General features: G+C 54.6%; 2 protein-coding genes across 4 annotated transcripts; one reads left to right on the top strand and one right to left on the bottom strand.

Annotated features, from left to right (window-relative positions):
- Positions 1–14,271, top strand: TSEN2 (tRNA splicing endonuclease subunit 2). Of its 2 annotated transcripts, none has more exons than XM_007656659.4 (12): positions 1–104; positions 1,612–1,834; positions 3,712–3,793; positions 5,337–5,373; positions 7,108–7,528; positions 7,964–8,041; positions 9,128–9,178; positions 9,833–9,971; positions 11,754–11,790; positions 12,340–12,451; positions 13,114–13,203; positions 14,147–14,271. In XM_007656659.4, exons 2-12 carry the CDS (start codon positions 1,646–1,648, stop codon positions 14,204–14,206), a joined length of 1,296 nt encoding a protein of 431 aa, XP_007654849.1. In that variant the 5' UTR covers positions 1–104; positions 1,612–1,645; the 3' UTR covers positions 14,207–14,271. The 2 variants fall into 2 exon arrangements, with proteins under 2 accessions (XP_007654849.1, XP_001514951.3); XM_001514901.6 differs by lacking the exon at positions 1–104 and adding an exon at positions 359–668.
- MKRN2OS (MKRN2 opposite strand) lies at positions 9,966–25,400 on the bottom strand. Of its 2 annotated transcripts, none has more exons than XM_029057374.2 (4): positions 25,168–25,400; positions 22,669–22,718; positions 19,867–20,029; positions 9,966–10,479 (listed from the first exon to the last, which is right to left on the bottom strand). In XM_029057374.2, the coding sequence occupies exons 1-4, from the start codon at positions 25,383–25,385 to the stop codon at positions 10,260–10,262; spliced, it is 651 nt and encodes a 216-aa protein (XP_028913207.1). In that variant the 5' UTR covers positions 25,386–25,400; the 3' UTR covers positions 9,966–10,259. The 2 variants fall into 2 exon arrangements, with proteins under 2 accessions (XP_028913207.1, XP_028913206.1); XM_029057373.2 differs by lacking the exon at positions 9,966–10,479 and adding an exon at positions 18,833–19,286.
- Between the last annotated feature and the right edge of the window lie 37 nt (positions 25,401–25,437).

The raw sequence follows: 25,437 nt of genomic DNA, 5'->3' as shown, positions 1-25,437 counted from the left end.
CCCGCCGCTCGGCCTTCTGGGAGTTGTAGTTCGCCTTCCAGCGCGGCCCCCTCCCGCCCGGCCGCAAACGGGCCGTTTTGGAGCGGCTCCACGCCGCGGTGTCGGTAGGTGTGGGAGGCCGTCCTCCTGCCTCGGTAGCGTTCGTCCCTCCCAGCGCCCCCGGCTCCCCCGATTTACTTCGAGCCAGACCCGAAACCTCAAAGCAGCGTGGCTTAGGGCCAAGAGCCCAGGCTTGGGAGTCAGAGGGCGTGAGTTCTGATCCCGCCCCCGCCGCTTGTCAGCTGTGGGACTCCGGGCAAGTCACCTCACTTCTCTGGGTCTCAGTGACCTCATCTGGAAAATGGGGATGAAGGCCGTGAGCCTCACGGGGGACGACTTCTGATAACCTTGTCTCTCCCCTGGCGCTTCGAACAGTGCTTGGCACATAGTGGAAGTTAGTGGAAACTGGCGAAGCTGGGGACACCGGCCCGGGCTCCCAGGCCCACGCACGCTCGTGGAGTCGTGACATGCGCCACCACGTGCAGCAGGCTAAACTGAGCCCGGCACGGAGGGGGCATGAGAGATGGAAGCGAAGCCAGCCAGTCCTCATCTAAAGAAGCGTTTGGTACAGTGCTCTGCACATAGTAAGCGCTCAGTAAATACTGTTGAATGAAGAAAGGGATAACCAGGTAGGACACAGTCCCTGTTACCCCAGCGCAGGGTTCACAGTCTAAAAGGGAGGGAGGGAGAGCGAAGGTCCAATTTCCGTTTCCCAGAGGAAGAAAATGAGGCCCAGAGAGGTTCAGAAACTTGCCCTAGGTGATGCGGCTAGGCCAGGGCCAGACCTAATACTAATAATGTTGGTATTTGTTAAGCGCTTACTATGTGCCGAGCACTGTTCTAAGCGCTGGGGGAGACATAGGGGAATCAGGTTGTCCCACGTGGGGCTCACAGTCTTAATCCCCATTTTACAGATGAGGGAACTGAGGCCCAGAGAAGTTAAGTGACTTGCCCACAGTCACACAGCCGACAAGTGGCAGAGCTGGGATTCGAACTCATGAGCCCTGACTCAGCTCATGAGACCTGGGACCAGGAGCCCGGATCCACCCATTTGTGGCCCCGTGCTCTTTCCACTAGGCCACGCTGCCTCTCACTCGACGCTCGCCGTGCCGTCTTCTGCCCTTGGGAGCAACGGGAAGGGGAGAAGGAGCCTGGCTCGTCCTCCCTTTCTCACTGCTGCTTCCCACCATCTTCCATGGTGCTAGGGAGGGGAGCCCCAGATGGAGCAGAGTGGGATCCTGAACCCCTGGGAGAACCTTGCGGGGGAGAAGAGGGGCCGGAATGTAGAGACCAGGAGCCACAGTGGGACCGGGGTCGAGGCGGCAGCAGTCCGGTGGCCAACCTTGGAGGGGCGGATGGCTCCCAGGGCAGTTGTGCCCATCGTTTTTGCCCCCCTCCGCGCCCCCAGGCCGTGGGAATGCATGGGGACGAGGCAGGCCGGAAGGGGACCCTCCGCTGCCCGAGGAAGGTCCAGTCACCCTTTGGGGACAGCCTGGGAATTAAACGCTCACAGACCCCTCCGGAAGAGACCTTCTGCTTACGAATGGCCCCATTTCCGGGGTTTGCCCCTAGGTGCGTCGGTCGAAGGAGAGGTTCCTGTCCCGCCATGGCCGAAGCCGTCTTTCGGGCCCCAAAATGGAAAAGAAGGGTCTTTGAGAGTTACGACTCGCCGTTCCCTGTGCCTTTTGGTCAGCGGGACGTGAGTGAGAGACCTTTCAGAGTTTACCGGGCCGAAGTGATCAACAATCACGTCATCGTGAGAAATGCGGACGATATCGAGCAGTTGTACAGGAAGGTTAGTAGTCCCGGTGCTTCATTGCTCTCCTGCAAATACGGCTGAACTGTGACTCCTTCATAAACACCCTTTTATTGGGGCGGGGCGGGGGGGGGGGGCTTTCCTTTGTCAGTCGAGTCCCATCGCACGAAACATTTTCTTTGTGATTGGAGATTGGTGATTGGAGAGAGGGGTCTTCCCTGGTCATTCCTAACATAAGGAGACCTGCCTTTTCCTGTGGGCCCTATCCCTTCACCATCTGCATTGAGCTCCTCTGGGCCCTTGGCATTGGCATCAGGTGGGCGTATCAATGATAATTATTGCCAAAAGTCAGTTGGTCTCTTCCCCCCCCTTTTAATGGTATTTGTTAGGTGCTTACCATGTGCCAGGTACTGAGCTAAGCACTGGGGTAGATACAAGATAATCGGGTCGGGCACAGGCCCTGTCCCACATAGGGCTCACGGTCTTAATCCCCATTTTAGAGACGAGGCAATTGAGGCACAGGCACATAGCAAATGCTTAACAAATGCCATCATCCTCATCACTTACCCAAGGTCACGCAGACTAGTGGCGGAGCTGGGATTAGAACCCAGATCCTCTTGACTCCCAAGCCTGTGCTCTTTCCACTGGACCGAGCTGCTTCTCCTTTTGGGTCTCCAAGGCAGTGTGTCAGGTGGATGTTGGCAGCCGTGATCGCCGATCTAGTGTTTTATACGCTCAGAACGGAGGCTCCGAGTAAACTGGATGCTCTTTTAAACCTGTAGAGGAAATGGTGCACCCTACTGGAAAAAGCAAGGGGCTGGAAGTCAGAAGACCTAGCTTCTAAGTCTAGGTCAGAAGACCTAGGAGATGTTCTTCCCCTTGACGCTGTTTAGTGCCATTGTTCTTGTCTGTCCGTCTCCCCCGATTAGACTGTAAGCCCGTCAAACGGCAGGGACTGTCTCTATCTGTTGCCGACTTGTTCATCCCAAGCGCTTAGTACAGTGCTCTGCACATAGTAAGCGCTCAATAAATACTATTGAATGAACCTAGGCTCTACTCCTGCAATCAATCAGTCACTTAACTTCTGTGTGCCTCAGTTACCTCATCTGTAAAATGGGGATTAACTGTGAGCCTCACGTGGGACAACTTGATTACCCTGTATCCACCCCAGCGCTTAGAACAGTGCTCTGCACTGCACTGCACTATAGTAAGTGCTTAACAAATACCAACATTATTATTATTATATTTATTGAGCGTTTACTGTGTACCACTTGCCTGCTGAACGATCTTGGACAAGTCACTTAAAATCTCTGGGCGTCGGTTTCCTCATGGAGATTAAATCCTACTCCCTCCTACTTAGACTAAGAGCTCATATGGGAGAGGGACTGTGTCCAACCTGATTACCATGTATTTAAGCCAGTGCTTAGTAGAATGCATGGCACTTGGTAGATGCTGAACAAATACCAAAATTATCATTATCACCTGTAAATGCACTCATTATTAAGTGCATTATGAAGCTATTAATTTAGCTTCAGGACCCTGGGTGAGGCCTTGAGTTAGGCATGTTCTTTGGCAAAGTACCCGTCCCCGACATCCTAGGTTTGGGTGCAGCCAAGAATTGGAACAATTCTGTCATCATCATTATCGTCGTCACCGTGCTATTCGTTAAATGCTTACTGTGTGCCAAGCACTGGACTGAGCGCTGGGGGAGATACAAGTTAATCAGGTTGGGACACGGTCTCTGCCCGCATGGGGCTCACAGTCGCAGGGGAAGGGAGACGGGGATGGATGTCCGGAGCATTGAAGTGACTTGCCCAGGCTTTTTCCACTGGGCCACGGAAAAGCTGTTAGAATCTCAGCGTTGGCTTTTGGGACCTTTTGGAACCTGAAATGATTTCACGCTTCTTTCCCGGAAGGGCTATTTTGGAAAAGGCATTCTGTCCAGAGGTCGTCCGGATTTCAGTATTTCAGACCCTGCACTGGTTGCCCGGTGGAAAGGTAAGTCCTCCATTCTCAGTCTCTTTTGGACTTGAAATGCAAATGAAATGTGTCATCGTGTCTCTTGTTGCCCATTTCCATCAGTCCCGTAGGTAAGCACTTGTGGGTCTCCCTCAGGATTGGGAGGCCCTTCGCACAGACGAGCCGAGGGCTGCGTGTTTTGGCCACAGAGCCGAATGATGTCTGGGATCAGTCAGTCCCTCGGTGATATTTCATTCATTCATTCATTCATTCAATAGTATTTATTGAGCGCTTACTATGTGCAGAGCACTGTACTAAGCGCTTGGAATGTACAATTCGGCAACAGAGACAATCCCTGCCCAATGACAGGCTCACAGTCTAATCGGGGGAGACAGACGGCAGAGCAAAACAGAACGAAACAGAAACAAGACAACATTATCTCGATAAATAGAATCAAGGGGGTGTACACCTCATTAACAAAATAAATATGGTAATAAATAATATATACAAATGAGCACAGTGCTGAGGGGGAGGAGCAGAGGGAAAAGGGGGGAGCTCAGTCTGGGAAGGCCTTTTGGAGGAGGTGAGCTCTCAGTAGGGCTTTGAAGAGGGGAAGAGAGTTTATTTATTGAGAGAGATTTATCGAGCGCTTGCTGTGGGCAGAATACTGGACCATGCGCCTGGGAGAATCCAGGGCCACAGATTTGGTAGGCACGATCCCTGCCCCCAAGGAGCTTCCTAGCCCGGAGGGGGGGTGCCCGTCTCCCAGGTTGTGCCCTGACCAACCACGCGACGGCAGGTGAGGGAGACGAAAGCCGAATCGGAAAAGCAGAGCGGGGCTCCCCGGGGGGCCAATTGCTTGATGGAAGCTGGAGGAGGCTCTAAAATAATGGTAATAATTATTAGTAATAATAGTAAATATAAAGAGAGACCTTTTGAATACGACATTCAATACATTTGGAAATGGCAAATCTTAAGTCTAAAAGCTGCACTGTTGGGACAACTTGTGGTTTTCCAAGTGCCATAAATACTGGGGAAGCATTTAATTTGAAAAGATTACATCTTCCAAACTGCTCATGAAATGATCCACTAAAAATGATGAAAGGCATATGTGAAAGGAACTGTCATACTAAAGAGAATGGTCACTAGAAAGGAGATTATAACGCCCACATCAATTTTTCCTACAGCCAAGCGCTTACTGTGCACCAAGCGCTGTTCTAAACAGTGGGGTAGATACAAGTTAATCAGGTTGGACAGGCCCAGAGAAGTTAAGTGACTTGTCCAAGGTCACACGGCAGACACGTGGTGGAGCCGGCATTAGAACCCAGGACTTTCTGACTCCTGGGCCCGTGCTCTAGCCACTAGCCCTCCGCGGACTGTCTGTCGCTTTGGAGCGCTCTCGCCCGCCCCCAGCCTCTCGGGGCGGCCTTCCTCAAGTCCAGGTGTAGCGTGGCCAGGTGTAACGCTACAGGAGACCCGGTCCACTTCCAGGGATCCTTCGGTCAAAACCTAGATTTGCAAATTGTCATTTATTGAGTATGGAGAAATGCTTGGTGACTGAGCAAGAGTTTGTCTGTTGCAGATACCAAGTCAGGCCTGCCTTTACTCACATCTCGAAAGTAAGTCTGGGGCCCCGGTTGGGTGGAGGAACCGAGCGTTTGAGTCGGTTCGAGTTCCCTTTGGAAATAAGGGTGCCAGGCGGTGCACCGAGCGCCGGGCTGAACGCTGGATCAGGAGCCCGGCCCCGGCTCCCACCCAGCCTCACCCTGCCCGGGGCTCTCAGGCTAAGAAGGAGTCGGGCCTGAATGGCGTGGGGCAGAAGCGCTTTGTTGGGGGACGGGGAAGGAGGGTCCGCACGTGAGATCGCCATCCTTGTCTGGAACTGCTGTGCACTGGGACCCCTGAACGGCAACCAGCCTCTAATGTGCATCAGCTCAAACCGCTTGTGCTCTTCACTCCCGCTAGTCAGACCAAAAGTCCCTTTCCTTGGAACGACGCCGGGAGTGCTGCAGATCCCGTTGACGCTGCCTGCTTGCCATTTTCTCAGGCAGTCAGCTAACCAGTGGTACTTATCTAGCACGTATCTCCGAATGGAATCCCCTGGGGTTCGGCTATTGAAACTGCACCCCGGAAGAGCCGGGGGACCTCGGGTGGGAGCCGAAGGGCTTGCTGCGGTGGGTGGCGGGGGGGTGGCCATCTGAGTCGATGAAGGAGGGACAGTTGAGGTGTCAAGCAGAAAAAGAGGAGAGGTCAGCCCGGGGCCCAGATTTCAGCCAGCCGCGGCCAGTTCCTCAGAGGCCGGAGTGGAGGAAGCGGACGGTGGGGGTGATCCGGGGCTGGGCGTTGGAGGCGTGAGAGGGATGAAGGTGTTAGCGGGGCAAGGGAGTGGAGAGGGTGCCGGGGAGGGCTCTGACTTACGTGTCAAGTGATGGGAGGGAGTCGGGGAAAGATGAGAGCGCTCGGGATTGGCAGAGCGGGCCTAGGGTGCAGAGGGCTCGGCACGAGGCAAGGACCAAATCTGAGGGACACGCAACGTGGGTGAGGTGGCGGATTGGAAGTGGGGCAATCTGGAAAATGGAGCATTAGAATTGGGGAGGTTAGAGATGAGGTGTCATTTGGAGAGGACCAGGTGAAGTGGGCGTCCTCTGATGGCCGAGGCGAGAGATGAGGAAGGGAGAAGGGAGAGGAGGTGGAGAGTTGGGGGCTGTCAGCGCAGAGGTTGAAGTCCCCAAGTCTAGAGCAGGAGGAGGGAGTGTGAGTGGGGACGGGAGAGAAGCATCGAAATCCACCGGAAACACGGTGATGAGACTGGGAGGGCCATGGAGGGTGTGGGAGACGGATGACGGGAGATTCAAGGGAAGAGAAGGAGAGCGATGAGGGGAAGGGCAGCGGGACGACCCGACCCGCTTTCCCTGTGAGTCGGGGAGAAGCAGGAGGCGATGAGGCCCCCGAAAGGGAGAGGGCGGCAGGGGAGATGGTATCATCGGGGGAGAGTGGCATCCTCAGGGCGGTCAGGATGAGGAGGGGGAGGAGGAAGCGTGGCAGGACAGGGTTGAGGATGAAGGGGAGTGGGCCACGATAGAGCGGGAGATTTGCGGGAAAGGGGCCCAGGGGTGAGGGCAGGCGGTGGTGGTCTGGGAGGAAAGGGACGGGGCGTGGCGTCGGAGGGCACAGAGAGGGAAGGAGATACCTATGAGTTGGAGCCCGGCTGGCTTTCTCTGGCCAGCGGGGCAATGGGGTGGAGGGCACTTGCACTCTGCCTATCCCCACGTTCTAACAAGTGGGGCCAACGGGGCACTGGGTCGGGGTCAGCCCCAGTGGTGGAGCCCTTCTTACGCCCAACGGTCCCACAGGTTTCAGCGGCGGGTGGCGTGGGCCGAGAGGGTTCTGCGAGAGCAAGGCCAGGAGGACTCTTCGGCCCGGGCAATACTCGAGGAGTACACCAAGCCACAAAGGGCCGAAGAGGCGCCCCCCGATCCGGAGATGGACCCCGGGGTGGGAGATGGGGCCCGGCCCCCAGCCGCACACGGCCCCCCAACAGCATCGGGCCACCACGAGACCTCACCTGATCCGTCAGCTCCACCCGCCCCAGCCGCTCGGGAACACAGTGGCCAGCCGGTGGGGGGCCTTGGACACTGGGGCCACGAGCCCGCCAATAGCCAGGAACGGGCAGGACCTGGGCCCGCCCGGCAGAGACGGTGCGAGGAGGAGTACGTGTTGGTGGAAGAGACGGCAAGTTCCCCGAGGGGCGAGGCAGAAACGATGGAAGGACAAGTAATTGGAATTTTTGCCTTGGAAGCTATCTCTGACTACGTTTAATAAGCGGGCAGTCGTGTGCTTTGGCGGCCGATAATCTCTCACGTCTTGAAGCCAGACAGGCACTAGGAAGAATGCAGGAAGGTCACACGACAGATACAGTACATATGGAAAAAAAGGGTTGGGGGAATCAGTCAGTCAGTGGTGTTTATTGAGTGCTGACCGTGTGCAGAGCACTGGCCTAAGCGCTTGGAAAAGGACGGTACAACAGAGTTGGCAGACCCGTCTGGTCCTTGCCCCCAACGAGCTGACGGGCTAGAGGGGATAGTTCTGTAAAATGTTCTCCCCTTTGCGGAATGCTTTCCACAATGGGAACAGAGAAAGAGATCGCACGTTATTCCTCTGGCCTGTTTCCTAGTCTGGCATTTTAAGACTCTCCTTTGTTCTCTTTAGTTGGGCAACAGAGACAAGCTCGTGTGCAGAAGAAATCCATTCAGGATCTATGAGTATTTACAACTCAGCTTGGAGGAGGTACTTGGTTTCGAAGTACAAACCTTCGTACCCCACGGTTCCACTGGGGGACGGCGTGGACCTGATTGCTTGTTTTCCAACCTTTCCATTGCATTTTTCCATTGCAGAGAAGCAGCATGGCTTAGTGGATAGAGCACGGGCTTGGGAGTCAGAAGGACCTGGGTTCTAATGCCGGCTCCGCCACTCATCTGCTGTGTGACCTTGGACAAGTCACTTCACTTCTCTGGGCCTCAGTTACCTCATCTGTAAAATGGGGATTAAGACTGTGAGCCCCATATGGGACAGGGACTGCGTCCAACCTGATTAGCTTGTATCTATCCCAGTGCTTAGAGCACTGCTTGGCACATAGGAAGTGCATGACAAGTACCGTTATTATTATGCCCCACTGCGTACTCCGTTACTCGAAAATCGACCACCCTACATCTAAAGGGATCTCCTCCCCCGGCCACCAGCTGATGCTTTAGAATGGAAAAACGGTTTGGCCTGGCCAAACCGTCCAAAAATGTTCGATTATTAGCTTCCTTCTCCCCGCCCCTCCCCGTCCCGCCCTCCTTTCTGCACTTCTTGTACATTTCCGACCCCGAACATCCATCGAAGGCCTCTGTCGGTGCCAGGGTTTCCCTTAGATTTGTTCTGAAGCGGTGCCTGCCTCACTTCTGGCGCCCGCAGCCCCTTCCCCTCTCCGCCCGCGCGCCCGTCTATGCCGCTGAGTCCCACCCCTTGTGGCTGCTCCGTCCCCCTCGTCTTTGCCTGTGGGTGTGTTGCTGGTCTCCCTAACGGCTCCATGTGGCGTGGCCCCTGTGTGGGGAGGGTTTGTGGCCCGGGGGCCCAGCCCTAGACTTTCTTGCCCACCAGAGTGGGAACAATGCTTCCCGTTTTGCATTCTTTTTTAACCTGGGAAACTGTCCGAATGGCTTCCATTAAAAACAAAGATGATTTGGGTGGGTGGGGAGGCGGGCAGCGTGGTAACATTGCAGCAGGGGTTCCCAAAGGGAGGGTCATTGAGCTTCCCCTGTGCTCTTTGGCCACGGGCTTTAGCTTCTGCTCCGGTCGAGCAGAATTGTAATTGACGTTTTCTGTTTCCAGGCATTCTTTCTGGTCTATGCCCTGGGATGCTTAAGCATCTCCTACAAGGAGGTGAGATGACAGGCGCGCCGGTCTCCCTTCAGCCCCGCTCCTCATCTGCGGGTCGGAGAGTGATGCCGGGAACCATCCTGCCCCGGTGCTGTGGGTCTGGTGGGGTGGGGGGGGAGTGGGGGCGAATTGGGGGGGGTGCCTTTTGTGAGCTCTGGGTGCCCAGTGGGGATGCTGGGGAAATAAACTAGGGTAGGGGGGTCGGGGAGGAGAGAATAATTATTCTCTGCTTGGGAGCAGGCCCTCTCCTTGTCCGCCTACACTGGTTTCCAGCACTTTGGCCGTCTCAGAGATGCTGGGGCACCATTTTTTCGTGGGCTTTTATTGCTGGGAGAAGGGGCAGAGCCTGTGGCGTTCCTTGGCACGGGAAGGGGGAGGGCTGGGCTGGGTTGGAGACATTAACTTCAAGAAGGGTTAAGGGCAGTAGCTATACGATCGACGGGGGGAAAGTTGGGGATGTCGGGTGGTATGTCCCAAGTCACGATGCTGGGGTGTCGATGAGGGCAAAATGTCCCGTGTTCCTCTCCTTCCCCCCAACCCCGACCCCGTAGGAGACCCAACCCAGCCCTGGCTCACCCAGGCTCGGCTTTGGCGGCTGGGTGCAGTCTACCTAGCTCCAAAGATAGTACTGTAGCATCACCGCTTCTCACCCTCCAGGAGCCCCTGACTATCACGAAGCTCTGGGAAGTTTTTACCGTTCTACAGCCGACGTTCCGAACAACGTACATGGCGTACCATTACTTCCGAAGCAAAGGCTGGGTGCCCAAAGTCGGGCTGAAGTACGGCACCGATCTCCGTATGTAATGGGGAGTCTGCGCCGGGGGGCTTTAGCCGGCTGGCTGTGGTCTGGCCTCTGGGCAGGGACTAGGGGTCTTCACGCGAGACCCTTGGGATTGGCAGGTTTCCAGCAGCTCTTCATTGGCCAACTTCTCATCTCTTAGTAAGTGCTGAGTGAAGCCCAGTATCATCCCGGGCCGAATGCTAGGGCCCATTCTGCCCCCACCCCGGGGCTCCCGGCCGAGGAGGGAGGAAGAGCGGGAGTCTCATCCCCACTCTTCCTCCAGAGAGGTTAGGTGACTGGCAGTCAGCTGCGGAGCTGACACCAGAACCCCGATCCCTGGCCTCCAAGTCCCAGGCTCCTGACAGCGACGCTGGAGTCGTGAGTCGGTCCGTGGGGAGTCGGCATTTTTTGCCCCGGCCGGGTCTCAGTGCCACAGCCCCAGGGGCTGAGTGTATCCCTCCTGAACCGTTGCTTCTGGTCCCCGGGGATGGTCCACCCAAGAGCAGCTCCTGGTGGCAGCAACCTAGAGAGGAGAATGGGTGGTTAACTGGCTGACTGGGAGCTTCGTGACAGGGAGCCACGGCCGAAACAGGTCACCCGGTGGATGGGGGCGGACCGGGGTTGAGGCGCTGTGACTCAACCCAGGCAATCGATCCATGGTGTTTATTGAGCGCTTACCGTGTGCAGGGCACTGTACTGAGTGCTTGAGGGGAGTACAGCGCAACAGTATAACAGACACATCCCCTACCCACGACGGGCAAGAAAGCTGATTCCCCATGGACTGAATCAAAATTCCTCTCCTGCTGTTGGGGTCAGGCAGGAAAGAGCCCGCGACTTGAAGGGAGAGGCCCGGCTGCCAGTCGAGAAATGAGAAAAGGGAAAGGGCGGTCTCCGCTCCCGCTCCCCCACTACCTTTCACCTGTTCAGGCCGGCTGTCTGGATCGGGGCGGGAGGCTGGCATTTTTGTTAGGGAGGTGAGTGCTCTGGGGGTGGGTGAATAGCAGGAGGTTACTTGAGCAGAGAGCTACTCGGGTGTCAGGTCCGCTCAACAGGTCCGCCCTTAAGTACTTCCGTGTCCTGATGTCCGGCCTCAGCCCCTTTCTGTCCACGGCCATTCATTTACAAGTAGTGTTCAGTCAAGCCATCAGGTGTCTTTATTGAGCGCTTACTGGGTGCAGAGCACTGTTCTAAGCACTTGGGAGGGTCCAATACAATCAACTCAGTCAGCACCATTCCTGCCCTGAAGGAGCTTACGGTGTAGACTTTTTAGGCCATTTCATGTGGATATATTCATGCTACCTGCTGTAAATTAATCCTGCCTGCCTGTCTCTCTCTCTTCCATTGGCTCACTGGATTATAAACCACCTGCCCCAAGCCAGAGACTGTTGTCTTTTTGTTTCTGGTGAACTCGAGGTGCCCATTTGTCTCTCCCCAGCACTCAGGACAGTGCTCTGCCCCAAGTAGGTGCTGGGGAAAGATCTGGGTTAGATGGATCGATTAATTGATTTGGTATGGGCTCGCTCAGAATCTTACAAAGAATTGAGATGTGATCAGCCACTGCAAAAAAAAAAAAAAAAAAATCCTGCCCACACTGGGGCCCTTCCCCAGGAATAACTTTGCCCGAGAAGCCCCTCGTGTGAACAAGTCTGATCCCCCAAACCGGAGACTCTGCTGTGCCCACTCACAGTTTCTGTCCCATCGTCATCATCCTCCCTCCCCGGCCGTGGCAGTGGTCCGAGAGTCGAATCGGGACCCGTGGCTCCCTGCTGGAACTAAGTTTTCTTTCTCTCTTTGCAGTGCTGTACCGCAAGGGCCCACCCTTTTACCACGCCAGGTTTGTGTTTAAAAACGCTGGGTGCAGAGATGATGAGAGCCACAGGGAGTCGATCAGGCGCTTTCGAGGCTTCTGTCCGAGTTCACCCGGGACTTGCCTGTTTTCACTTGGTCTCCTTGGTAGTGAATTGGCCTTCGGTCATCCACGCTTTCAGTCTCGCTCACTCATTCTCTCACCTTAGCTGCGGCCAAACCGTTTCCTAAAGCGTTACCTGAACTGCTTAACCGGGATGAATTTCGATGCTGAGTCTGCTGGCTGAACGGGAGGGGCTGTGTCTCGGGGGGCGAGGAGTGGAGTGGCGTCTAGGGTGTCGGGGTGGGGCTTTGGAGAGCTGCCTGAGCTTGCTTGCCTGCCTGCTTGCTGGCTGTGATGAGAAATGGTGTTGGAAATGACTGTCAGAATTGGCCCTTTTTCAAAGACTTCACTCTAGGTAGGAAGGTAGATAGTTCGGGAAAAGCAAGTACCGGGGTTAGCGGTGTGATTGAGCATTTTGGGCTTGGACGCCATCCTCATATCTGCCGGTAAAAGGCTCCTCTTTGTATTTTCCAGCTACTCTGTCGTGGTGGAGTTAGTTGACGATCAGTTTGAAGGGTCCCCACGTAGGCCGTTCACCTGGAAGTCACTGGCTGGCTTGAATAGAACAACGGCTAACGTCTCTAAGGTAAACCAGCACGAGTTCTGGCTTTCAGGTTGATTTTTGTTTGCTTCCAATGGAAGAGGTGTGGCCTAGCGGAAAGAGCACGGGCCCAGGAGTCAGGATCTGGGTTCTAATCACAGCTCTGCCATTTGTAACCTGGAGCGAGTCAGTGGGCTTCTCTGGGCCTCAGTTTCCTCCTCTGGAAAATGGAGATTCAATGACCTGTTCTCCCTCCAGCTTAGACCGCAAGTTCCTGACCTGATTATCTTGTATCTACCCCAGCACTTACCATGGTGGCTTGGCACCTAATAAATGCTTAACAAATACCACTGTTATTGTGAAGAGGAGGAGCTTACCCCGCCAACCCAACCACCACCTTCTGTTCTCTCCCTCCTCATCTTCCCCTCTCATCCTCTCCTTCCCCTCTCCTCCTCCCTCTGTCCATCCCTCTCTCCCTCCCAAGACTTCTCCAGTTGATTTTTGGAGGGCAGGGCTGGGCTGGGAGGGTCACCTGTTGAGATGGAGCTGCCTTCTCCTAGTTGAGGCATCCAGTGGGTTGATTTCAATCATTCAGTCTCTGACTTGGTTGACCAGTGAATTTCAGTTTTACTTTTAACAACTCATCAGATGGTTCTTTAAGCAAATGAACTTGGCATGTGCTCTGAAGGGTTTGTTCTAACCAACAGGAACTTATGCTGTGCTATCTGATTAGACCATCCAGTATGACTGAAAAAGAAATGGAATCACCAGAGTGTCTGAAAAAGATTAAAGTTCAGGTGAGTCAACTTTGCTCCGAGAGGCTCTCAACTCAAAGGTCTGTTTCCTGGATTCCTCCCTTGGGCATTACAGCAGCTCCAAGCAAGAGGGACTCTGGACTCATACATTCATATGTATGCACACACACACACACGCTCTCAGGGTGGCTGGGACTGTGGGTCCCCCATTGGCCTTTTCAGTCACAAATGTACCCATGGGTGAATCTTGGGGGAGAGAGAAATGGGGGAAAAGGAGAGAGGAGAGGAGGAAAGGAGAGAGAAGTGGGGGGAAAGGAGAGAGAAGGGTGGGAAAGGAGAAAGGAGAGAAGATGGAGAAAGAAGAGGGGGGGTAGCAGGGGGAAGGGAGAGGAGAGGAGAAAGGGAGAAAATGGCAATAGCAGCAGCCTTCAAGCAGCTGAAAGTGTTCTGAAACTGGTATTCAGGCTCCACCATGACATACGGTGTTTGGGGCCCAGATTTCCTCTTTGGATCTTGCACTTTAATAATGTTGGTATTTGTTAAGCGCTTACTATGTGCCGAGCACTGTTCTAAGCGCTGGGGTAGACATAGGGGAATCAGGTTGTCCCACGGGGGGCTCACAATCTTAATCCCCATTTTACAGATGAGGGAACTGAGGCACAGAGAAGTTAAGTGACTTGCCCACAGTCACACAGCCGACAAGTGGCAGAGCTGGGATTCGAACTTTCTTTCTTTCATGCGGTCATTCAAGGGATGAGACAAAAGTGCAGAATATGAACCGAAGTCGGGAAAATCCTGCACGCACAAATGCGTGTTTGACTGAAACTACCCTTTCTCAAACAGCATCTCCTATTCTTCTTTAAGGCGTCTTTCAGAAGCGGTCGGAATCACTAAACTGAGTGGTGTGGCAGTAGGTGTTCTTTGCCTTTCACGTTGTTTCGTCAAGAACAGGGAGCAATTTGGTTTCTTTGTTGGTTTGTTTCAGGAATTGATCCTAAGCCGTTGGGTCTCGTCCCGGGAGCGCTGTGACCAAGATGAGCTCTAAGCAACACGCTGACGAGTCTTACCCGTGTAACGGTCCTCAGTAAACAAATAAAAGCCCAAAGAGAGCCTTGGGTTGGCCTGTCCACTGCTTGCTAGTCCACTCCCTGCCCCCCTCCTCCCCTGACAATCACCCTGCTTCTGGAGTGCACCGGGGCCACGGAGAAGTCAGTGGCAAGCAGTAGCTCGGAGCCACAGAGGGGCCAGCAGCAGCTCCTCAGCCAGATGGCCTCCCTACGTACTGACCTTTGCCCCTGGACTCTCCCCTTCTCGGCAGGTTGGAGTAGGGGCCGGGGAATTAAGGGATGGACTTCAGCGTGACTGGCTCGGGGTTTAGCCAGGCAAGTGGGGGTTCTAGAAAGTACATCGTTAAGAGCGGCACTAATCATAACAGCATTTGTTCAGCACTCGCCCTCTGCTGAGCACTAGGGTAGATCCGGGGCTCTGAGTTCACATGTAGTCTCCATCCTGCATGGGCCTCGCAGTCTGTTCGAGGAGAAAGCTGAGGCACGTAGAGATTTGGGGCCTTGGCTGAGCTCGCCCGGCCGGCGGCGAAACTGGGACTAGAAGCCGGGTCTCCTGACTCCCCGTCCTGGGCTGTTTCCACTGGCCTCCGCCCACCCCCACCCCCTCTGCCTCCCTGGCTATCTGAGAAGCAGCGTGGCTCAGTGGAAAGAGCCCAGGCTTGGGAGTCTGAGGTCATGGGTTCTAATCCTGCCGCCGCCTGTCAGCTGTGTGACTTTGGGCCAGTCACTTCACTTCTCTGTGCCTCAGTTACCTCATCTGTAAAATGGGGGTGAAGACTGTGAGCCCCACGTGGGACAACCTGATCACCTTGTATCCCCCCTGCAGCACCTAGAACAGTGCTTTGCACATAGTAAGCGCTTAACAAGTACCATCATCATTATTATCACCATCTTCGGGCGCCATAGGCCGGGTGACCGGCCGTGCCGCTGTGGGCGGAACAGCCCCCAGATTTCCCTGCCCATCCCCCACTGCAATTCCCCCGCTTCAAACCTTTATCGAAGGCCCATCTCCAAGAGGCCTTCCCAGACTAAGCCCCACCTTTCCTCGTCTCCCACTCCCTTCTGCATCACCCTGACTTGTTCCCTTTGCTCTTCCCCCCTTCCCAGCCCCCGTGGCACTTTGTACCTATCCGTCCTTTTATTTGTATTGATGTCTGTCTCCCCCCCTCCAGACTTAAGCTCGTTGCGGGCAAGGAATGTGTCCGTTTATTGTTGTATCGAGAGGATGGCGTAGTGGATAAAGCTCGGGCCCGGGAGTCAGAAGGTCATCAGTTGTAATCCCGGTTCTGCCACTTGTCTGCTGTGTAACCTTGGGCAAGTCACTTAACTTCTCTGTGCCTCAGTCACCTCATCTGTAAAATGGGGATCAAGACTGTGAGCCCCACTCTGTGGGGCAGGGATTGTCTGTCTTTATTGCCGTATTGTACTTTCCAAGCGCTTAGTACAGTCCTCTGCATACAGTAAGCGCTCAATAAATACGATTGAATGAATGAATGACAGGGACTGTGTCCAACCCAATTTGCTTGTATCCACTCCGGCACTTAGTACAGAGCCTGGCACACAGTAAGCACTTAACAAATACCATAATTATTATTACTATGATTACTGTCCTCTCCCAAGCGCTTAATACAGTGTTCGGCTCACAGTAAGCATTCAATAAATATGATTAAATGAATGAATGAATGGGCCCTGGACCTGCTAAACCTTCATCCTAAGATGCTGGGCTTTCCTGGGGAGAGAAAGAAAAAGAAAGGTGAGGCAGGGCGGCAAATACCCAATCCGTTCTTCGGTCGTATTGGCCGGGCCCTTGCTCTGGGATGAGCACTGTGCTCAGTGCTTGGGCGGGCACACCAGAAGCGGAGAACCTGCTCCCTGTCCTTCATTCAACCGTATTTATTGAGCACTTACTGTGTGCAGAGCCCTGTACTAAGCGCTTGGAAAGTACAACTCAGCAACAGAGACAGTCCCTGCCCACAATGGGTTCATGGCCTGCAAGGGGGGAGACAGCAAAACAAGTAAACAGGCAAAGTCCTCAAAGTCTCCCCCGCACCCCTGCAATCTACTGGAGTTTGGACCCGGTCCCTGTTACCGCATGGGCCTCACAGCCTAAGGGGGAAGGAGACCACGTATTAAATCCCCATTTGACCGATGAAGAAACCGAGGCGCTGAGAAATGAAGTGAGTTGCCCGAGGTCACCCGGCAGGCAAGTGGCGGAGCCAGGATGAGAACCCAAGGCCTTCTGACCCCCAGGCCTGGACTCTTTTTTGCTAGGCCACCACAGTGCAGTTCAGCTTGTCAGTAATTGTGGTATCTGTTAAGCGCTTACTGTGTGCCAGGCACCGTACTAAGCACTGGAGTAGATACAAGCAACTGGGGTTAGACACAGTCCCTGTCCCACCTGGGGCTCACAGTCTTAATCCCCATTTTACAGTTGAGGTAACTGAGGCACAGAGAAGTGAAGCGACTTGCCCCAGGTCACAGAGCAGACAAGTAGTGGAGCCGAGATGAGAACCCGTATCCTGACTCCCAGGCTCGTGCTCTATCTGCTATGCCAGGCTGCTTCTCGATGCTTGTCGGTGCCTGAGAGCAGCGAAGCGCGTGGCAGAATTTGAGGAGTTCAGCTTGATCGCGTGACCTCCGTACCTGGATTTCTGCATCCTGAAAATAGGGCCCCTGGATCAAGAAAAACTGATTAAAATGACTCCCGTGCTTAGAGGCCCAGGGAGCACAGGCTAGCGAAATGCTGACTTGGAGGACCCCCAGAAATTGTCTAACTGCCCGTCCCCAAAGCCGAAAACCTCGTCAGAAGATCCGGAAAACAGGCCTCCGATTCTCTCCCCGACCACCCCCTCCAAGCTGGTTTCCGCCCCCTTCATTCCATGGAAAACTGCCCTCTCAGGTCACCAGTGACCTTCTTGCTAAGTAGGAAGGCCTCTAACTGTCCTAGTCCTCCCTGACCTTTCAGTGGCCTTCGACCCTGCGGACCATCCCCTTCTTGAAATGTCATCCAACCTCGACGTCACTGACCCTGTCCTCTCCTGGTTCTCCCATCTCCCTGGCTGCTTCTTCTCAGTCTTTCACGGGCTCCTCCTCTACCTCCCACCCTCTGACAGTTGGGGGTCCTTCGAGGCGCAGTTCTGGATCCTCTTCCATTCTCCATCTACACTCACTCCCCTGGAGAACTCATTCATTCCCTCGGCTTCAACTTCGATCTTTACCAAAGCAGAGAAGCAGCGTGGCTCAGTGGAAAGAGCCCGGGCTTGGGAGTCAGAGGTCATGGGTTCGAATCCCAGCTCTGCCACTTGCCAGCTTTGTGACTTTGGGCAAGTCACTTAACTTCTCTGTGCCTCAGTTCCCTCATCTGTAAAATGGGGATTAAAACCGTGAGCCCCACGTGGGACAACCTGATCACCTTGTATTCCCCAGCGCTTAGAACAGTGCTTTGCACATAGTAAGTGCTTAACAAACACCAACATTATTATTATTACCTAGAGGATTTTCAAATTTACCTACCCAGCCCCGACCTTTCTGTCTCTCCCTTTTTTTTAAAAAATGGTATTCGTTAAGTGCTTGGGCTGGATACAAGATAATGGGGTTGGACACGGTCCATGTCCCACATGGGGCTTCACAGTCTCAATTCCCATTTTCCAGATGAGGTAACCGAGTCCCAGAGAAATTTAGGGGACTTGCCCAAGGTCACAAAGCAGACAAGTGGAGGAGCCAGGATGAGAACCCGGGTCCTCTGACTCCCAGGCCTGTGCTCTTTCCACTAGGTCACGCCGCTTCTCTTCCGGACGAGGAGACTGAGGCCTAGAGAGGCTCAGTGACTTGCCCAAGGTCACCCAGCGGAGCCCTATTCCAAAGCAGATGGAAACCGTCCTTGCCCCGTCCCGTGGCTGGTCGTCGCTGCCGCCCGACGGAAAGCATCTGACACCTGTTTCCTTATTTTGTTCCGCACAGAGACTCCATTCATCCCTTCTTTGGCACACGCGGCCTTCCAAACCTCCCACTCCCTCTTTACCAGCCACATGCTCTCTTGGGTCTCTAATCGCCTCTCTTGCCTCAACTAGACGTCCTATTCCTTGGCCCCCGCCACCTCCTCTTCTTCCTCCTCCTTCCCACCCCCTATCTCCCCGTACACTACGTTCCTCACGTGCTCGGATCTTGGTTGTTCACATTGATCGTTCCAACTTGTACCCTTGGTGGGAGGTAGTTTTAGATATTCTTTTCGCTTCTCTTGCTTCCTCCTTGCCTTGACCTCTATCTACCCCCTCCCTTTGCCCACTTGCTCCTCTTCTCATTCCATGTCTCTCTCCCCCTCCCTTTCCTCCCTTTCCCGCTGGACTCCCCACCGGCCCTCTCGCTCCCCTGCCTCGGCTCCCCGGCCCCAGCTCCGCCACCACAGCCACCATCTCCCTCCTTTCGTCTCCCCCTGCTTGACGGTTTTCCTGCTCGCTCTGCCTTCCACTCTTCTGGGGTCCTTTTAGCTCCATCTCTCATTCTCCCTGCCCCCTGGCGCCTAAGAATTCTTGGGGGCCACCGCTTCCTATATTGCTGTGGAAAGGAAGGAGAAGCAGAGCACACGCTATCAAGGCCAGAACACCTTTTGAGTTGCAGTTTGGAATCTTTAATGTGTGCTGAAACGCTGTGACCCCAGGGATGCCGACGTTAAAGACCCCCGGCTGGAACCTTCTCTCGGACAGAGAGCAGACTCCGCCCGGGACCTTAGTTGGTTCAGAGGTCTCTGAGCAGAAGCATCTTTGGAAGGACACCGAACCCCCCGAGACATACCCCTCGTTTAAGGGCAGTGATAAAAATGTCACCGTCCGAGTCCTTCAAGGGGGTGTTGCCTGCCGTCCAGGGTGGTCGGTGATGTAAAAATGGTGGTCCTCTATTGCCTGATAGAGGGTGATAAACTTGGAGGCTTTCCTCGTCTTCGGGACCACAAATTGCTCGATGAATTCGTTTCTCTTCAGTGGCTGTCTCCCTTCCAGGGTTAACATCCAGTTAATGAACTTCAAGGCATAGCTGTAACAGTTGTGCTGGTCTTCGCTATACCTTGAAAACACGAGAGGGCCGACGGGTCAGTCACTGACGCAGCTTCGCTTTCTAAGGCGGAGTATCAAGAGGTCTTGAGGGAAGGAAGGGCGAGCAGCTGAGCTCGGTCAGGCCAGGGGAGGCACTGGGATGCCTACAGGGTGCCGAGCTCTCGGGGAGAGGACGAGAGAACTAGGAGACCCGCCCCTCGGCACCTGCGTCCATCCGCTCGGCCGGTCGCCATTTTTACCGCCTCCGTCCGCTACCACCTACTACTCTTACTGCTGCCCTCAAGGAGCACGCGTTGCAGGCAACTGCTTTTCTCGATTTGGGGGTGCGTCGCCCAGGGCTGGGACAGGGGCCGGTACCCCTGAATCCACCTCCCGGGTGTTGGGGTCCTGGGGTTTCTCCTCCAGGACCGGCACCCTCTTCTGCTTCCGCCGATGAAAGAGAGCGGAAAAGCCATAGCGGGAACCCAGACGGACTTAAAGTGTCCCACTTCACCTAAAACCAGCAGTTCCGTAATGCAAGAGAGTGATCCGAACTGTGAATCTGCCCTCTCCTCTCCTCCCCCACCCCCGCCACCGGTCCCGCCCCCTACCTGTCTGCCAACCAGTCATCTGTAGCCGAGAATTCCTCCAGGTACCCATTCCAGCGGTCCAGCAGTCCGTACAGATCCGGCTGTACCAGAGGGACGCTCACGCTCTGTTCCCACCCCGTGCCGTCTCTGCAAACTCCTTTTTCATTGTAATTGTACACAATTCCTGAAAAACAAACGCAGAGGAAATGGCCAGGAGCGGCGGCGGCCAAGACTGAGAAGCGCGAAGCTCGGAGGACTGTCGTTCCTGAACGTGGCCCGAGTCTGGAGTTCCCTTTATACTGTAAGCTCCCTGTGGGCGGGGAACGTATCGACCAACTCTGGAAGAGTATACTCTCCCAAGCTATACTCTCCCAAGCGCTTAGTACGATGCCCCACCCACAGTGAGCGCTCAGTAAATGCCACTGATTGATTGGAGTTAGCCTTAGGGAAACAATTCCCACCCGAGGGTGCGTCAATGAGACGGGTTAGCGAGGGTTCGACAGCCTGGCGTGGGGCTCGTTAGGACTAGGGTGGATGTCCAGCTGCCTGGGGCCTACTCGGAAGCAGGGGAATAGACTACTAGAGCATGGAGGTCCAGTCTGGCGGAGAGGGTACGAGACTGGGAGGCAGGAGACCCAGGGGCTCATCCCGGCTCCGCCGCTTGCCTGCTGTGGGACCTTGGGCAAGTCACTTCATGTCTAAAACTGAGCTCCTTATCTTCCCTCCCAAACCCTGTCCTCTCCCTGACCTCCCCATCAGTGTGGACGGCATGACCATCCTTCCCGTCTCACAGGTCCGCAAACGTGGTGTCATCCTTGACTGTGCTCTCTCATTCACCCAGCACAGCCAATCCGTCACCAAAACCTGCCGGTCTCACCTTCACAACATCGCCAAGATCCGCCCTTTCCTCTCCATCCAAATTGCTACCTTGCTGATACAGGCTCTCATAATATCCCAGCTGGTTTATTGCATCAGCCTCCTCTCTGATCTCCCATCTTCCTGTCTCTCCCCGCTCCAGTCTATTCTTCATTCCGCTGCCCAGATCATCTTCCTAAAGAAACTCTCTGGGCATGTCACTCCCCTCGTCAAAAACCTCTAGGGGTTGCCTATCGACCTTCGCAGGAAACACAAACTCCTCACTCTTGGCTTCAGAGCTCTCCATCACCTTGCCCCCTCCTACCTCACCTCCCTTCGCTCTTTCTATTGCCCACCCCATACACTCCGCTCCTCTGCCGCTCACCTCCTCACCGTCCCCCATTCGTGCCTGTCCCGCCGTCGACCCCTGGGCCACGTCCTCCCGCTGTCCTGGAAGGCCCTCCCTCCTCACCTCCGCCAAACTAACTCTCTTCCCCTCTTCAAAACCCTACTGAGAACTCACCTCCTCCAGGAGGCCTTCCCAGACTGAGCCCTCCCTTTCCCTCTGCTCCCCCTCCCCTCCCACCCTCTGCTCTTCCCCCGTCCCCTCCCCTCAGCACTGTGCATATTTGTATATTATTACCCTATTTATTTTGTTAATGAGGTGTATATCTCCATGATTCTATTTATCTTGATGTTTTGTTTTGTTCTGTTTTGCTTTGCTGTCTCCCCCGTTTAGACTGTGAGCCCGTTATTGGGCAGGGATCGTCTCTATCTGTTGCCGAATTGTACATTCCAAGCGCTTAGTACAGTGCTCTGCACATAGTAAGCGCTCAATAAATACTATTGAATGAATGAATGAATGAACGAATGAACTTCACTGGGCCTTCTAGGCTGTAAACCCGGTGTGGGCAGGGATTGTCTCTTTATTGCTGAACTGTACTTTCCAAGCGCTTAGTACAGTGCTCTGCACACAGTAAGCACTCAATAAATACGACTGAATGAATGGGCCTCGGTTTCCTCCTCAGTAAAATGGGGATCGAATACTGTTCCCCGTCCTCCTTAAGACCGTGAACCCCATGAGAGAAAGGGGCTGTGCCTGACCTGTTCATCTTGTATCTACCCCAGCGCTCAGTACAGTGCTTGGCACGTAGTAAGTGCTTAGCAATTACCAGAGTCACCGCACTTCTCCCGGCCTCGGTTTCCTCATCTGGAAAATGGGGATCCGATCCCTGTTCTCCCTGCCCCTTGGACTCAGAGCCTCCCGCGGGACGGGGATCGGATCCGACCTGAGAGTACGGTATCTTCCCCAGTAAATGCTGAACAAATTCCACACTTCTTCTTAATACAGTGCTCCGCATACAGTAAGCGCTCGATAAATACCACTGATTGAATAATTTTTCTTCTTTCCTCCAGCGACCACTACAGCCTTCAGTAGACTTTCAACTTTCCCCCAGAAAATGACGCTTCACTGGCTCAAGGCTACTGAGTGGAAAAAAAAAAAAAACGCTTCCGGGTATGGCTCAATCGACAGTAATGAAAGCCAAAGTCGAAAGAGAGAGGGTAGGTTGAAAGCTGGGCTTCCCCCACCATTTCTGGATCCTCTAGGCCTTGAATCAGGAGCCTGGGGGGACTCTCACCCCATTTTAGGTGAGGCTGAGCTGTCACCCGCTAAGGAGACCGTGGGTCAGGTTTGGGCAGGGGAGGGGAGGGGGAGGTGGGGAGCTCTGGAAGGGAAGATTTCCCTGCCTCTGGCTGGGGACTCCCTTGTCTCCTGATGGGGCCCAGCAGCAGGGTCGGGTTCCATGCCAGGCCCGGCACGGCACCAACGCGTCCAAGCCGCTGGTTGTGCCTTTTCCTTGGTTCAGGCTCTTCCCTCTCTTTCAGCTGCCCGACTGAACCCCTGCCCCTAGCTTTCCCTCGAGGGGGAAACAGTGGAATTATTTAAACGATTGACTGTCTTCTTACCGTTCGTACTGGTGATTCCAACGTGAAGGTCTGAGCTTCCATTGTAGTCCCTGAAAGAGAGACATTTGTTCTTTTACACACCGTCGAGCTCACACGACTCACAATCCGGAGGGGAGGACAGACATCAATATACATAAATACATTTTGGCTATATACGTAAATGCCGAGCGGCCGAGAGGGGTGGAATAAACGGAGCAAATCGGGCCGACGCAGAAGGGAGAGGGATAAAAGGAGAGGAGGGCCTAGTCAGGGAAGGCCCCTTGAGGAGATGTGCCGTCAATAAGGCTTTGAAGGTGGGGAGAGTAACTGTCTGTCGGATGTGAAGAAGGGAGGGTATTCTAGGCCAGAGGCAGGGCGTGGGCGAGAGGTCAACGGCGAAGTGGGCGAGATTGAGGCACAGCGAGTGGGTTGCGTGCGGGGTGGGCTGTAATAGGAGAGTAGCAAGGTGAGGTAGGAGGGGGCGAGGTGATTGAGTGCTTTAAAGGCGATGGTGAGGGGTTTCTGTTTGATGTGGAGGTGGATGGGCAACCACTGGAGGTTCTTGAGGAGGGGGGAAAGGTGGACTGAACGTTTTTGTAGAAAACTGATCCAGGCAGCAGAGTGAAGTATGGACTGGAATGGGGAGAGACAGGAGGCAGGGAGGTCAGGAAGGAGAATGATAGAGTAATCAAGGATACGTGCTTGGATTTGCCCTCCCTCCTCACCTCCGCCAAACTATCTTCCCCTCTTCAAAACCCTACTGAGAGCTCACCTCCTCCAGGAGGGCTTCCCAGATTGAGCCCTCCCTTTCCCTCTGCCCCTCCTCCCTCCCTCTGTTCTACCCCCTTCCCCTCCCCACAGCAATTGTGCATATTTGTATATTGCTCATTACTCTATTTTATTAATGACGTGTATATATCTAGGATTTTATTTATCTATTTTGGTGGTGTTGATGCCTGACTACTTGTCTTGCTGTCTGCCTCCCCCTTTTAGACCACGAGCCCATTGTTGGGCAGGGATCGTCTGTTGCCTAACGGTACAATCCAAGCGCTTAGTACAGTGCTCTGCATACAGTAAGCGCTCAATAAATACGATTGAATGAATGAATGAACGTGGTAGCAGTTTGGATGGGGAGGAAAGGGTGGATTTTAGCGATGTTGTGAAGGCTGAACTGCCAGGATCTGGTGATAGACTGCATATGTGGGTTGAAAGAGAGAGGAGTCAGAGATAACGTCAAGGTTACGGGAGTGTGAGACGGGAAGGATGATGGTGCTGTCTAGAGTGATGGGAAAGTTAGTGGGAGGACAGGGTTTGGGTGGGAAGATATGGAGTTCTGTTTTAGACATGTTAAATTTGAGGCGACGGCAGGGTATCCAAGTAGAGACATCTTGCATTCAGTTGTATTTATCGAGTGATTACTGTGTGCAGAGCACTTTACTGACTACTGAAGGCAGGAGGGAGAACCTGCGAGACTGCGGAGATAGAGATATTCATTCGTTCGATCGTGTTTATTGAGTGCTTACTGTGTGCAGAGCACTGTGCTAAGTGCTTGGAAAGTACAATACAGCAATAAAGAGAGGCCATCCCTGCCCACACGAGCTCACAGTCTGGTGGGGGAAACAGACATCAATACAAGTAAACAGGCCTCAATATAAATAGAATTATAGATTTATACCTATGTGCATAAGTGCCGTGGGGCCGGGGGGGAAGCAAAGGGAGGGAGTCGTGGTGACGTGGAAGGGAGCTATCGGGGCTATAGATTTGGGAATCATCCGCATCGAGGTGGTGGTCGAAGCCACGGGCCGTTCTTCGAGGGAGTGGGTGTAGATGGAGAATAGTAGAAGGGGACCCAGAACTGAAGCTTGAGGGACACCAACCCCACAGTTAGGGGGTGGGAGGCAGAGGAGGAGGCCACAAAAGAGACCGAGAATGAGCGGCCAGAGAGACGAGAGGGCAACCGGGAGAGGACAGTGTCAGTGAAGCCGAGGTTGGATAAGGTTTCTGGGAGCAGGGGGTGGTCCATATTGTGGAGGGCAGCTCTGAGGCCGAGGAGGATGAGGATGGAGTAGAGGCCGTTGCGTTCGGCAAGAAGGTGATCGTCGGTGACCTTCGAGAGGGTGGTTTCTGGGGAGCGAAGGGGACGGAAGCCAGACTGGAGGGGGGCCAGGAGAGAATTGGAGGAGAGGAACTTGAGACAGCGGGTGTAGACGACTCGATCAAGGAGTTTGGAGAGGAAGGGTAGGAGGGAGATGGGGCGACGAACGGAGGGAGCCGTGGGGTGAAGGGAGGGGTTTTTTTAGGTTGGGGAGACACGGGCCTGTTTGAAAGCGGTGGGGAAGAAGCCACCGGAGAGCGATCGGTTGAAGACGGCAGGGAGGGAGGGAGGGAGGGAGGAAGGGAAGGGGCAAGTGTTTTGCGAAGGTAAGAAGGGATGAGGTCGGGTGAGCAGGTGGGGGGCGGGAGGGGATTTGGCGCAAGGGAAGGGAAGGGAAGGAGGTGGATCCGAGAAGATCCAGCTACCTAAGAAACGTCCCTTCGGTGGGTCTCAGAAGGAAGGCGCATCTCTGGCGGTGCCCGTCGGCGAAGGGGCTGGAGATGCTCGTGGGCGCGTCCTCCAGCTTCGGCGAGCCGACCCCAAGCCCGCAGAGCGGGCAGGAGCGGGGCACGCTAAAGCAGTAGATGGCCTTCCCACAGTGGCCGAAGCGGACGAGGGGCGACCCGGCCGCCGGGGGCTGCATGGGGGGGGAGGGGAGGCGCGGAGGGGGAGGGGCCTCACGCGAGGGGCGCGCG

This window comes from Ornithorhynchus anatinus, unplaced genomic scaffold, assembly GCF_004115215.2.
Source record: "Ornithorhynchus anatinus isolate Pmale09 unplaced genomic scaffold, mOrnAna1.pri.v4 scaffold_93_arrow_ctg1, whole genome shotgun sequence".
Lineage (NCBI taxonomy): Eukaryota > Metazoa > Chordata > Mammalia > Monotremata > Ornithorhynchidae > Ornithorhynchus > Ornithorhynchus anatinus.
This window is presented reverse-complemented; position numbering and strand designations above follow the sequence as displayed.